General features: G+C 46.5%; 1 protein-coding gene across 3 annotated transcripts in view; it reads left to right on the forward strand.

Moving 5' to 3' along the window:
* Positions 1-12,835, forward strand: part of RAD54L2 (RAD54 like 2) — a 127,345-nt gene extending 114,510 nt beyond the window's left edge. For all 3 annotated transcript variants that reach the window (XM_049861906.1, XM_049861905.1, XM_049861904.1), the window contains 8 exons: positions 1,388-1,487; positions 2,169-2,374; positions 2,959-3,131; positions 3,630-3,826; positions 5,730-5,929; positions 7,066-7,155; positions 9,117-9,209; positions 11,445-12,835. In XM_049861906.1, the coding sequence (XP_049717863.1) occupies positions 1,388-1,487; positions 2,169-2,374; positions 2,959-3,131; positions 3,630-3,826; positions 5,730-5,929; positions 7,066-7,155; positions 9,117-9,209; positions 11,445-12,439 (2,054 nt within the window). In that variant the 3' untranslated portion in view covers positions 12,440-12,835. The remainder of the gene's footprint in view (positions 1-1,387; positions 1,488-2,168; positions 2,375-2,958; positions 3,132-3,629; positions 3,827-5,729; positions 5,930-7,065; positions 7,156-9,116; positions 9,210-11,444) is intronic.
* Positions 12,836-13,383: the final 548 nt, after the last annotated feature.

A 13,383-nucleotide genomic window follows, 5' to 3' on the forward strand; every position in this document is an offset into this window, starting at 1 on the left:
TGTGGCTACAGATATTGCCACATGTCTCCTGGGGGGAAGGCAGAATAATCCTTGGTTGACAGCCACTGGCCTAGAGGAAGGATTTAGAGAGCTGGAGGTTCAAGGGACTGGTGTGGAGACTGCCAGGACAGGGTCTGGCCTGGAGCTTGTGTTCAGTTAGGCCTGCCCAGTGAGTCATTGGTGAACTGTGTTCAGAAATTGTGGGAACTCATGTTGGAAAGGTAGACTGGGGTACTGACTGAGAGAGCCTGTAGTAAGTCCCTAGGTGGCACAAACCCTTTGCACTCTACAGCTAACCCACCTAGCAGTACTAAGGAAGAAAATCCTGGAGATCTGCTTCTGTTAAGATTACAGCCAAGAAAACCTTATGGAGCAGTTCTACTCTGTAATGCGTGGGGTCACCATGAGTTGGAATGCATACTGGATAGCAACTAATAACAACAATACAACTATAACAATTCACTTCTCCATGTGATATTTCATGCCCTTAGCTTTGCCATTTTTTCTACTTCACCAGAGACAAATATTGCCCCCCTTTTATTCATGCTTCTTAACTGCAGCTTTATTTTCTCTCTCTTTTGAGATCTCCTCCTTTTATTCGTATGTCTCATTCCACTGTTCTCTAGCTATTGCTTTTGTATCTCTCTATAGCAAGTTTTTGGCCTCTGGAGCAGAGTGTGTTAAAAATGCACGCTTCTGGTGGGGGGACATCAGCCATACCAAACAAACACCCTTGGCCCTCGTGCACTCCGCAGGGCTGAGAGAGAGGGATCACCTTGAGGCAGTGTTTACCAAGCTCCGTGGGTAATTCTTATGTACTGTAAAGTCTAGGACCCCTCACCTTAGAATTGACCCAAAATACTGAAGAAGAGAAAAAAAAGAAACGAAAAAACCAAACCTGTTGCCGTCGAGTCGATTCAGACTCATAGTGACCCTATAGGACAGAGTAGAATTCCTCCATAGAGTTTCCAAGGAGCACCTGGTGGATTCGAACTGCTGAACTTTCGGTTAGCAGCTGTAGCACTTAACCACTACTCACCCGATAATCCTTGTTGCACATCTGAATGACCTGAGAGTATTTGATGCCTACACCTCAGTGTAGACTGATGGAATGTCTGGGGTGAGGCCTGAGCACTATAGTGGGCTTTATTGTGGTTTTATTTATTTATTTATTTTTATTGTGCTTTAAGTGAAAGTTTGCAAACCAAGTCAGTCTCATAAAGAATTTATATACACCTTGCTGTATACTCCTAGTTGCTCTCCCTCTAATGAGACAGCACACTCCTTCCCCCCACTGTGTGTTGTTTGTTTTTAAAGCACGTTTTCCCAATGATACTGCTGTGTACCCCGCCCTCATCTGTCCACTTCTTGTGGTTTTCCTTCCTAGGGTTAGATGGTAGCACCCCTGCCTTTGAGAGGGAGCGACTCATTAATCAGTTCAATGATCCCAGCAACCTCACCACCTGGTTGTTCCTTCTCTCCACTAGGTGAGTGGAACCCAAAAGGGGAGGTCCTAGGGGGTGTATTCAGGGCAATTGGCCACATGGGCAGGGACCCCAAAGACTTACCCAAGTTCAGTCAGAACAGGTCTGCTGTTCTGCGTGGGGACCAAAGGGAGGTTTCCATTGTGTTAGAAGGGCAGTCGTGATAGTGGCATGAAGTTCTTTGAGACCTTCATTAACAATGAGCATAACTTGCTTTTCTCTCAGGAGTGTTCTGAAGCTTAGACCAGTGTGATGAACGTGAAGTGCTTGAAAAAGTAGGAAACAATATAACTGTAAAGCCTGGTGGCGTTATTTGTCTCATGCCAAGCAGCTAAGGCCTATGCTGCATTCTGCCATCACAGTCCCTTTGGCAGGGTATGAGCCAGTTGTTCTCCAAAGCTGTTGGACTAAAAACATCACCTGTGTGCAGAAGTTTCTTCTTGCCAAGGGACAGTGGCTGTAGGGCTAGGACGTGAGGCCTTACTTGTTACAGAGAGGCAGAGAGTGGGTTTTCTTCCCGAGCTGGTAGGCAGTTCTGTGTTGGATTTTCAGGGCACACCTCAGTGCTTGAGGAACATACAGGATAAAGAGGGTAATGTTGGGGTAAGAGTCACAGTGGGCAAGCCGATTTAAAAACCATCTTCAAAACAAAAGGCTCTATGATTGTTGACTTGTATCTTAAAGGGCTGGATGCTTGGGTGTGAATCTTATCGGTGCCAATCGAGTGGTGGTGTTTGATGCTTCCTGGAACCCTTGCCATGATGCCCAGGCAGTGTGTCGGGTATACCGTTATGGCCAGAAAAAGCCCTGTCACATCTATCGTCTTGTGGCTGACTTTACCCTCGAAAAGAAGATCTATGACCGTCAGATTTCCAAGCAGGGCATGTCAGGTGGGCCATCGTCCTAGCTCAGGGAGAGGCACATCTATATAGGCTACCATCCTTACAGTATCAATGAGGGGATGGGGGGAGGACATGGGAACACAGGCCAGAGGGCTTTGAATCATGAAAAGTCAGCAGTTCTCCCATCTCATTCTGATTCCCAAAACAAAACTAAACCTGTTGCTGTTAAATTGATTCATAATGGCCCTATAGGATAGAGTAGAACCGTCCCATAGGGTTTCCAAGGAGTGGCTGGTTATTTCAAAGTGCTGACCTTTTGGTTAGTAGCCGAGCTCTTAACCACTGCATCACCAGGGCTCCATTCTGAGTTCAGTGAGTGCTTAAGAGAGGGTGACCTCTACTTACTGAAGGCAGCTTTTATGATTAGAGCCAAGCTGGTTATGCAGGTTTTTTTAAATGATGTCTCCATTTCCCCAGGGCCTCAGTTCTGGCCTTTGACATTCTGATATGGGGTGCCCTGAGGTGGTTTAGAGACCACCAAAAACTGCCCTTCGCCCAGCGGACCTTTGTACTTGTGTTTTTTGCAGTCGTCTTTGCCATCTACTGACTTTCCCTTGTCTTCTGCCTTCTAGACCGGGTAGTGGATGATTTGAATCCAATGCTGAACTTCACCCGGAAGGAGGTGGAGAACCTACTACACTTTGTTGAGAAGGAGCCAGCACCCCAATCATCCTTGAACATAAAGGGGATCAAGGAGTCAGTCCTGCAGCTTGCCTGTCTCAAGTACCCTCACCTCATCACCAAGGTGAAGACCTGGCGTCATGGAGCCCCCAGTGGGGCACTCTCTGTCAGAGGAGGCTTCTCTGGCAAACTCCTTTCCCTCCATTGAGGTCTTGTTTTATGCAGGCAACTTGGACTCAACTGGTTCTTTTCCTTTCCCCTGATCCCCCATCCTCACACAAAGTCTGAGTGCTGAGCTCAGCCATGTGGAATAATTTGGCTAGTGTGAGTTTTCCTAGCAGAAATGGAGGGGAAAGTCCTGAAAATGCAGTTCATTACTTCTCTGAACTCTTCCCCATCCTTTGGGTATGGAAGGCAGGCTTAGCTTATCTGAAGCTGGTACAAAGTTAGCGTTGTGAATTATGCTCTCAACAGTAAAAAAGGAAACCTGCTTGTGTGTCTGAGCCGATGTTTTGCTAGCACTGCAGACATCTTTTTCTTGGTTTCAAAGTAAAGTTCACTGTGCATCAGTCATGTTGGCACAAATATTGGTAATTAAATCAACATCCTCATGTGTCCCCAGGAGCCTTTCGAGCATGAGTCATTGCTTCTTAACCGAAAGGATCACAAGCTGACCAAGGCCGAGAAAAAAGCAGCCAAGAAAAGCTATGAGGAAGACAAACGCACATCTGTCCCCTACACCCGCCCGTCATACGCACAGTATTACCCCGCCAGTGACCAGAGCCTGACCAGCATCCCTGCTTTCAGTCAAAGAAACTGGTGAGTCACCGAAAGGGGAGGCTCTGCACCTGGACCAAGCTCAAACCTCTGGACTATTTTTTTTTTTTAAACAAAAGGAGAGCCTACAACTTATGCTTTGGCTGCTGTGAACTAACAGGTCCTGTTCTTGGGTGAGGTACTGAAGCCATTCAGCATCACTGGAGTTTTAAGTGGCTCTGGTTTTTACTGCACTGGCTGGAGGAGTGAGCTGCTGGCCTTGTGACTCGGGAGGACTCCTCTGGACCCTGGGGGTTGGGGGGACATAGCTTACCCAAACACAGAGGCCCAGCCCCTCCGCACAGCTGCCTCCTACTTCTAGTACCTTGGCCCTAGACCTTGCCTTAGCAGTGAGGTTCAAGGGTGAAAACAGGTCTTCTCTGGGTCTTGGATTGCAGTTAGAAAATTCAGCTGCTCCTAATGGGAGTTCACTCTGTGACTGTGCCACAGTCCTGGGTAGAACATCTCTTGTGTACAGCTTCTTAGATTTGTTCAGAACCTGAACAGAATGGAAGTTGACTGCAAAGCAGTAGGGAGAGGGGCTTTTTAAAAGAAAATACAGATGTTATCTATGTTTGTTTTTTCTTGTTTTGAGACAAGGTGCCTCACTGCCCTCACTCTCTCACTTAATAACCAGATAGCTGCCTGACTGAGTGTTGGGTGAGAAGGGGTCCTCACGTGTACCCAGAAAGACCTGGTGGAGCTCTCTGTGACTGTTTGGCCTCTCTGGGGATTTGAGAGTCCACAGCGTCCAGGGGGCTGCCCAAAGTGGCCTATGGCAACCTGAGAGCAACAGCAAAGTGTCAAGTGTCTTCCAGACTTCAGTCAGCTGAGGAAGAAATGGTCAGCTGACTTTAGAAAGCTTATAGACACCTGATTTCAAAAATCTTTAGTCAGGAGCAGCTTTTTCAAGGTATCAACAGTGAAATTTACAGTGAGGAGTGTGTTGTTGGCGTGGTGTAACATTTCAGAATGTGGGCCTAGGATGCAGAGCCAGAGCCCAGGCTGGCTGAGGAACCGTGCCGTTTAGAAGGCTGGCCTTTGTGCACAGTGCTCTGGCGGCTGCTGCTATGTGGTGGTCATGACCAGAGAGGCCCTCTGAAGACTGGCCAAGCAGGAGGCAGGGGGAGCCTGATGAAACTAATGCAGAGGAGAGAGAGGTGCTTCCATCACTTATTGAGACTTAAGGTTGCAGAGAGAGTTAAGGTGGTTAAAATGTTGGGATATGAGGTCTCTCAAGATCACCAAACACATCATGCGGCCCTTTTTCCTTGAATGAATGGGAAAATTCCACCCGTTTGTTTTCAACTTATCATGCACTGTGGCCTGAAGAACTTTTCTTTCCTGATCATATGTTCGCATCTTCCTGGTTTCCCTGCAGGGTCTAATAATTCCTAATGTTGTTGTTGTTAGTTGCCACCAAGTCAGTTCCGACTCATGGTCACCCTGTGTGTGCAGAGTAGAGCTTCTCCAGAGGATTTTCAAGGCTGTGATCTTTTGGAAGCAGATCACCTGGCCTTTCTTTCAAGGCATCGCTGAGTGGGTTTGAACCGCCAACCATTCAGTTAGTGATTGAGCACTTAACGGTTTGGGCCACCCAGGGACTCCTAATGTAGACAGTTTAAATTCTAGAGGAGCATATATCTCCTGACATCTCCAGAAAGTTGTTATTCCACAGACATTGGATTCTACTTAGACTCTACCTTTCTTTCTTGGTCCTGCCCCTAGTCTTTTTTTTTTTTTTTTGAATTGGCCAGACTCCGCAGATATCTTCTATCTCTCTCCTTTCTCAGAAGCAACTAAGGATGTAAACTGGGGAATCTGAAGAGACTCCATAGCCTTTAGAGACAGGGAAGTGAGGGCCGTTCTGCTGATCTCTCTTAGTGTGCTTGTCTTTCTCTCACAGGCAACCAGCACTGAAGAGTGATGAAAAGCCTGTGGCCAGTGTGCGTCCTGTGCAGTCCACCCCCATCCCCATGATGCCTCGGCATGTCCCACTGGGAGGCAGTGTAAGCTCTGCCTCCAGCACAAATCCAGCTATGAACTTCCCGATCAACTACCTGCAACGTGCGGGAGTCCTCGTGCAGAAGGTGGTCACCACAACAGGTCAGGGACTCCTGGATTCTGTTCCAGGGGCACTGTCTTGGTTTTAATTCCTTTGTTCATTCAGGAAGTATTTATTAAATACTTCTTGCATTCTAGGCCTTACTACACTTGGTGCTGTAGGTAAAAATAGAGAAGACAGCAATTCCTATCTTGAGGAATTTGCATTTTAGTGAAATAGTTCCAGAATAACACAGAATCAAGTTTTCTTGCGTGTGGTGTGTGGGATAGACTCTGAGCACTACAGGGATTGCAGAAATGTTACTGGGACACACAGTTGGTCTCAGAAGGTCTCGTAGACACGGCGTGAAGTTCTGAGCCCTGCCTGACTGGGGTCAGCTGGGTACAGGGGCCAGGCCAGCCATCCACCTCCCTAGTCATTAGAAGACCTGGATGTCAGTTGCTTCTTTCTTAGTGAGTTTGGTGTGGGTTGAGCATCATCCCACCCAGAGCCTGGAGGTGGGTCAGTAGATCCGAGCAGCCTATCCACTCCTGTGGTTGCTTCTGTGACTCAGGGTGATTGGGAAGGAAAGCATTTCATGCTCCTGTTTTTTATCTTGTTATTTAGAAATATTCGTGATATGCAAATTTTCATGAAAATCTTTTAATTGATTTTGCTGAGTGTGAAAATAATTCATTTCCATTATAAAACATTGGAAATGAATAAAAAGAAAAGGAGAGCCTCTTCTAATCCCACTTTTCTGCTGACTCTTGAAAATGCTCATCATTCTTTAGGCAGGCATTCGGGAACACCGGCAAGGAAGAGAGTGAGGCTGTTTTTGGAGCCTAAGTGGTGTGAAGCAGATATGAGCAAGTGGTTTAGGGAGAAGGAAATACATAGAAATAATCATTCGAACTAAAGTTATTTCCAAACCAAAAACGATGTGTTTTTCATCAAATCAAGGGATATCAATCAGAAAGCTGATCAGGTTTCTTAAAAGTTATTTGGTTTTATAATATTCTTTGTTTAGACAATTGTGAGAGGTCCTGCCTTCTTCACCTGTCTTGGGTCTGAACCTCTGGCCTACTGAGAGGCTTCTAGAGAAACTAGTGAGGAGCTGAAGTGGATGTAGAGTATTTCCTTTCCCTCCTTCAGTTGGTCCTGTGTAATCTAAATTGGAGATCTGTGTCTTCACTAGATATTGTTATTCCCGGACTAAACAGCTCCACAGATGTACAGGCAAGGATTAATGCTGGTGAGAGTATCCACATCATACGTGGGACGAAAGGTGAGAGCCTAACCGAGGGGCCCATTCCCGTCCTGCCTTTGCTTGAGAGTGCTGATCTGGGAAGCTGAATAATACGTATGGCTCAAGCTAGAGGGGAAAGAGGAATCAACTACACGAATGTCACATGTGGGGGAGGCCTGAGAAGAGTACCTTTCTAGTTGCGCAGCAGAGTTGGGTTGGGCCCAAAGGCTATCAGTCAGTGGCTTAGAAGAGGGAGTTAGGGCTCCTGAGTTCTTATATCTTCCCATAAGTTTTATGGAGAATCTTAGAGTGGGGATGGCTGAACACAGGAAGATGGAAATTGGTGGGCAAGAACTATGGAATCGCTTATATGCCAACATGTATGTTATTGTGTCATCTTTACCTGCTTGCAAGGGGGGAGGGTGTTTCCCAAATAGGAACTGTACTGTGTGGATGGATTAGTACACATTGGTTCCATGATAGAATTTTTGAACGTGGTAATTTAAAAAGTCCACATCTGCCTTTGGCCTCCTTTTAGAGGAAGATGAGATTAGTGGAATGAGAAACCTGGAATGGACAGTGTTAGAACACAAGCTAGGCCCTTCTTTCATATCAGCCTTTAAGCCCCATCACTTTGTGAGGTTCCCTGAGGCCCTTTGCTTAGTAAGGAGATTTTTCCCCTAGTCATTCTTGAGGCAAAGAACCTTTAGGCCCAGGGATAGGAGGACACACGGAGAAGATCTTAACCAGTTCCTTTATTGAGCTCTTCCTAGCCTAGAGCCAGGCTGGCAAACTATGGCACACAGGCCAAACCCAGCCTATTGCCCATAGTAACAGCCTGTGAGCTAAGAATCATTTTTCTATTTTCCAATTGTTGAAAAAATTCAAAAGAATAGTATTTTGTGACATGTAAGAATTAAGTGAAATTCACATTTCAGTGTCCATAAATAAAGATTTATTGGTACACAGCCATGCGCATTTATTTATACATTGTCTGTGGCCTGCAAAGCTGAAAATATTTGCTATCTGGCCCTTTAAAACAAAGTTTGCCAGTCCTCCCCCCACCCCCACAAACTATTGCCCCAAAATAATCTTTAAGCCTTAAACCAAAAATATCCCCTGAAGTCATGGTAAAACTGAACAATAGTTTAGCTTAACTAGTAAAGAATGTCTGCCTTGAGCATTGTGCTCTTTCAAGATCTATCTAAATGGGATCAAGTGGACAACAGCGACTGGAAAAATTAAATAGGAAACTTAGGGGGCAGTGAGTTTATATAAATGGGGGGGACAACTCAGAAAAGGAGGGTGAGAATTGTTACACAATTCGAAGAATGCAATCAATGTCACTGAATTGTACATATAAAAACGGTTGAATTGGTATATGTTCCGCTGTGTATGTTCTCAACAACAAAATAAAGCAAAAAAACAAAGTTTGCCTACCTCTGGCCTAGAGGCAGCCCTGAAACACCAGGAGATTGATCAAAAGACACACTCCAATACCTAAGGGAAGGTGGGTTAGTGCCTTGTCAGAATGAAAAGCAGGTCTTGAATTATTCCTGTGGTGGCAGAGAGGGTACTGAGACAATCTGGCTCCTTCCTCCCAGTTCCAGAGGAAGATCTTTAGGAGCAGCAGGGCCAGAGTACCTGAGAGCAGAGGGCCCAGTTTACTCTCATTGGCAGCACTCCCTTTATTTTCTCCATCATATTTAACCCTTCTCGATGTTTTCTAGTGTAACCGTCTATCTCCCGTCTACAGGTTAAGCTCTAGGAGACAGGGTCCTTATCTGTCTTGTGTATTCTTGTACCTCCAGTGCCTGGTACATTGTAGGCATGCAATCAGTGTTTGTGGAATGAATGAATAATTAAGGTTCCACCTTTGGGAGAGGGCTTGAAACCTAATTTTATAGCATTGTCCCAGGCCACAGTGCCAGGCCTGGAATTTCCCAGGGTTGGCTGTGTTGCCTGTCTGCTTCTAGCAGTTTCCTCGTGTTTCTCCTTAGGGACGTATATTCGCACCAGTGATGGGCGGATCTTTGCTGTCCGGGCCACTGGCAAACCAAAAGCCCCTGAAGATGGTCGGACAGCTGCCTCAGGTATGGTAATTTCTACTTTCCATTGACCTACACAGCAATTATTTTTATTTGATTTGTAATTAATTAATTATTTTGTTGTTGTTGTGATCCATAGGGTTTTTTTTTTTTTTTTTTAATTAATTTTTATTGTGCTTTAAGTAAAAGTATACAAATTGGGTCAGTCTCTCATATAAAAATTTACGTATACCTTGCCATACACTCCTAATTGCTCTTCCTCCAAAGAGACACCACAGTTCTTCCCTCCACCCTCTCTCCTCATGTCCATTTGGGTAGCTTCTGGCCCCCTCTGCCCTCTAAACCCCCCTCCAGACAGGAGATGCCTACACGGTCTCATGTATCCACTTTATCCAAGCAGCGAGTTCTTCACCAGTCCAATCCCAGTCTGAAGAGTTAGCTTTGGGAATGGTTCGTGACTTGGGCTAAGAGAAAGTCAGGGAACCATAGCTTCCGTGGTCCCTCCAGTCCCAGTCTCTGACCATTAAGTCTGGTCTTTTTACGAGAATGTGAGGTCTGCATCCCACTGCTCTCCTGTTCCCTCAGGGTTTCTCTGTTGAGTTCCCTGTCAGGGCAGTCATATGTTGTGGCTGGGCACCATCTAGTTCTTCTGGTCTCAGGCTGATATAGTCTCTGGTTTACGTGGCCCTTTCTGTCTCTTGGGCTCATAATTACCTTGTGTCTTTGGTATTCTTCATTCTTACTTGCTCCAGGTGGGTTGAGACCAATTGATGCATCTTAGATGACTGCTTGCTAGCGTTTAAGACCCCAGAAGCCACCCTCCAAAGTGGGATGCAGAATGTTTTCTTAATAGATTTTATTATGCCAGTTGCCTTAGATGTCCCCTGAAACCATGGTAATTAATTCATTTTTTGAATGGATAATGTGTACATGGTTCAAAATTCAAAAGGCACAACAGGGGGTAAAGTGAAAAGTAAATTTTCCTCCCACCGGGACCCCAAGCCATCCATTGAGCCTCCCTGGAGGTACAGCTCTTACCAGCTTGTTTTTGCATAAGTGGTACAGGGATGTGTGTGTGCATAAATTTTTTTGGTGTTTTTAAAAAAAATGGTAGCATCCTATAATATACTTTTTTGTCCTTTTTTCACTCATCAGAATATCTCAGTCCTTGTTCCTTAATCCTTTTAGATGTGCCCCGTTGGAGGTTTGCACAGGATGCTGTAGAAGGGTATAACACAATGTCTTAGCTAGGTCTCTGTTGGTGGACACTTAGATTGTTTTACTCCACTGTTACTGACAGTACTGTTTCACAGACGTGTGGGTCTCTCTATAACATAAATTCCTAGATGTGAGATTTCCAGGTCAAGAGTGCTATACACATAGCACATTAACAATGTTAGGAACTCTTGCCAAATTTCTCTCTATGTAGTGGTTCTAATTTATTCTCCCACCACCATGGTATGAGAGCTAGACAATTACAGTTAATGGAGATTCCCCTACACACAGACAAGTTGAGGAAAAAACAGCACTGTGAGCACCCATATACCCTGAACTTAGATCTGATGATTGTTAACATTTTTCCGTTTTTAATTCATATGCCTCCCTCCTCTCTCCCTTCCTCCCTTTTTATTGTTTGAGCCATTTGTACATTGAAGACAGCGTATCATTTTATCTCTAAATACTATGGCACTCTGCATCTCCTATGATTAAGGACATTTCCCCCCTAACTACAACACAGTTATCACACTGAAAAAGTAAACAACAGCTCCCTAGCACCTAGTATCCAGGCAATGCTCAGATTTCTCCACTTGTCCCAAATGTCTTCCATAGCTGTCCATTTTGTTTGTTTTTTAAACTAGGATGGACTGCTTTTTCATGTCATCTTTCTTTTTCACTCTCCATGGTCACTCACCGCCTCCTGCCCCTAGAAAGAGCCTGACTAGTTAAAAGAATGATCTCTTAGCGTGTCGTATCCATCATCTCACAGCATTCACAGAGACCTTGGAGTTTGACAGATCAGGAAACTGGGCTGCAGAGAAATTACAAGTCTTACCATGAATAGATGTGTTTTCTAAATCAAAAAAGAGATGCATAATCTGAGAAAGGATTTCTTTATTTGTGACTGTGAAAGATTGATTGGATAGTTCTATTTGGATGTTAAACTAGAATTTTGAGGAACACAGGACCGGATATTTTTTTTTTTAACGGAATTTTTTTCTATATCCTCCTTCTCTCCCTGGCCATTCTGGTTCTCACTTAATATCTACATTCTGTTCCCAGGTTCTCAGGGGCCTTCTCGTGATTCCACAAGCAACGGCAGACACAGTGCCTCATCACCCAAAGCCCCAGACCCTGAGGGGCTGGCCAGGCCCGTCTCTCCTGACAGCCCAGAGATCATCAGTGAGCTCCAGCAGTATGCAGATGTGGCTGCTGCCCGGGAATCCTGTCAGAGCTCCCCCGGCACCAATGCCACCCTGCCTGGCCCCCCAGCCCAATTGGTGGACAATAGCGCTGGTCCGGGGACAGCTCTTGGGACTGAGCCTCGACTTGGGGGTCATTGCCTCAATAGTTCCCTCCTGATGACTGGCCAGCCCTGTGGTGACAGGCACTCAGTCCTGGACTTAAGGGGCCACAAACGAAAGTTGGCCACACCACCTGCTGCCCAGGAGTCAGTCCGCCGACGATCCAGGAAGGGCCATCTGCCAGCCCCCGTGCAGCCGTATGAACACGGGTATCCAGTTTCTGGCGGGTTTGCCATGCCACCCGTCTCCTTAAACCATAACCTCACCCCCCCCTTCACGTCCCAGGCTGGGGAGAACTCCCTATTTATGGGCAGTTCTCCCTCCTACTACCAGCTGTCCAATTTGCTGGCAGATGCTCGCCTGGTGTTTCCAGTGACTACTGACCCTCTGGTGCCAGCAGGCCCCGTCAGTTCCTCTTCCACGGCTACCTCAGTCACTGCCAGCACCCCCTCCTTCATGCTCAACCCCTCTGTGCCAGGGATACTACCCAGCTACTCACTCCCATTCTCACAGCCACTCCTTTCCGAGCCCAGGATGTTTGCGCCTTTTCCTTCCCCTGTCTTGCCCAGCAGTCTTTCGCGGGGCATGTCTGTCTACCCAGGCTATATGTCCCCACATGCAGGCTACTCAGCTGGTGGCCTCCTTCGGTCCCAGGTGCCTCCGTTTGATTCTCATGAGGTTGCCGAGGTGGGGTTCAGCTCCAATGACGATGAGGATAAGGACGATGACGTGATAGAGGTCACTGGGAAATAGCTGAGGAGCCCCTCCCCACCTTACTCGGGGTCCTCAGCAGGTTGCCCATCAAACTGGAAGGCAGTGATCTGGGCTCTGCGCTCTGAGAATAGGGTACTTGGCAGGAGGGAAAAGGGAAAAAAGGAAGAGGACAAAGAAGAGTGGTTGACCATAGTAGCAGTACTCTGTTGCTGTTTAACAAAAGAGGCAAAAACCCAACAGAGCAGCAATAGCAGGGAAACAGGGACCCAAATAGTGACGGGGGCGGGGCAGGGCAGCCTGCCTCTCTTCCTGCCTGCCTTGCTTACGCTCTCTGCTTGCTTGCTTGCTCATCTGAGTGTAGAGACCCACATCCCATTTCTGTCTTTGGAATCATTCTCTCCCGAGAGATCTGCCTTATTGGGTGACTTAGCTTGGCCTGGGGAGGGGAGGGAGGGTGGGAGAAAGAGGGTGGGCAGGGGAGCAGACTGAGATTCCATGTGAAGTGGGGTCTATTTAGGGGGTGGGAAGGAAGCAGACCAGGTATATGTGTTTGTGTGTGTGTGCGCATGTGTGTGTGTATGTTTATGTAAGTATGTACATGTATGTAACAGGCCAGGGTAGAAAGTGGGAGGGGAGGGGAGGGAGGGGAGGGATTAAGGGGGAAACTTGAAAATGAGTTTATCTTTTTTAAGTGGAAATCAGAGCATGGTGGTTCATGGCAAGTATTCGTTTGAACTTCAGGGTGAGCCCAGGAGAAGAGCCATGGAAACCACAAGTTTCCTTCTAGTTGAGTAAAGAGAAGGCCCAGCTAACCCAAGTCCCTGGTTTTCAGAGCCACATTTATTTTAAAATTTGGAGGAAATCATGAGAGAAAACGGGCATTACCAATCTCTGTCTCTTTCCCCAGTGGCTGTCTCTGAGCAGCTCTCCCTTTCCAGGGTGTGAGATTGTCTGTGTGCGGAGGCCGGGAGGGAGAGTACTGC

The sequence above is a fragment of the Elephas maximus genome, chromosome 20, assembly GCF_024166365.1.
Source record: "Elephas maximus indicus isolate mEleMax1 chromosome 20, mEleMax1 primary haplotype, whole genome shotgun sequence".
Taxonomy (NCBI): Eukaryota; Metazoa; Chordata; class Mammalia; order Proboscidea; family Elephantidae; genus Elephas; species Elephas maximus.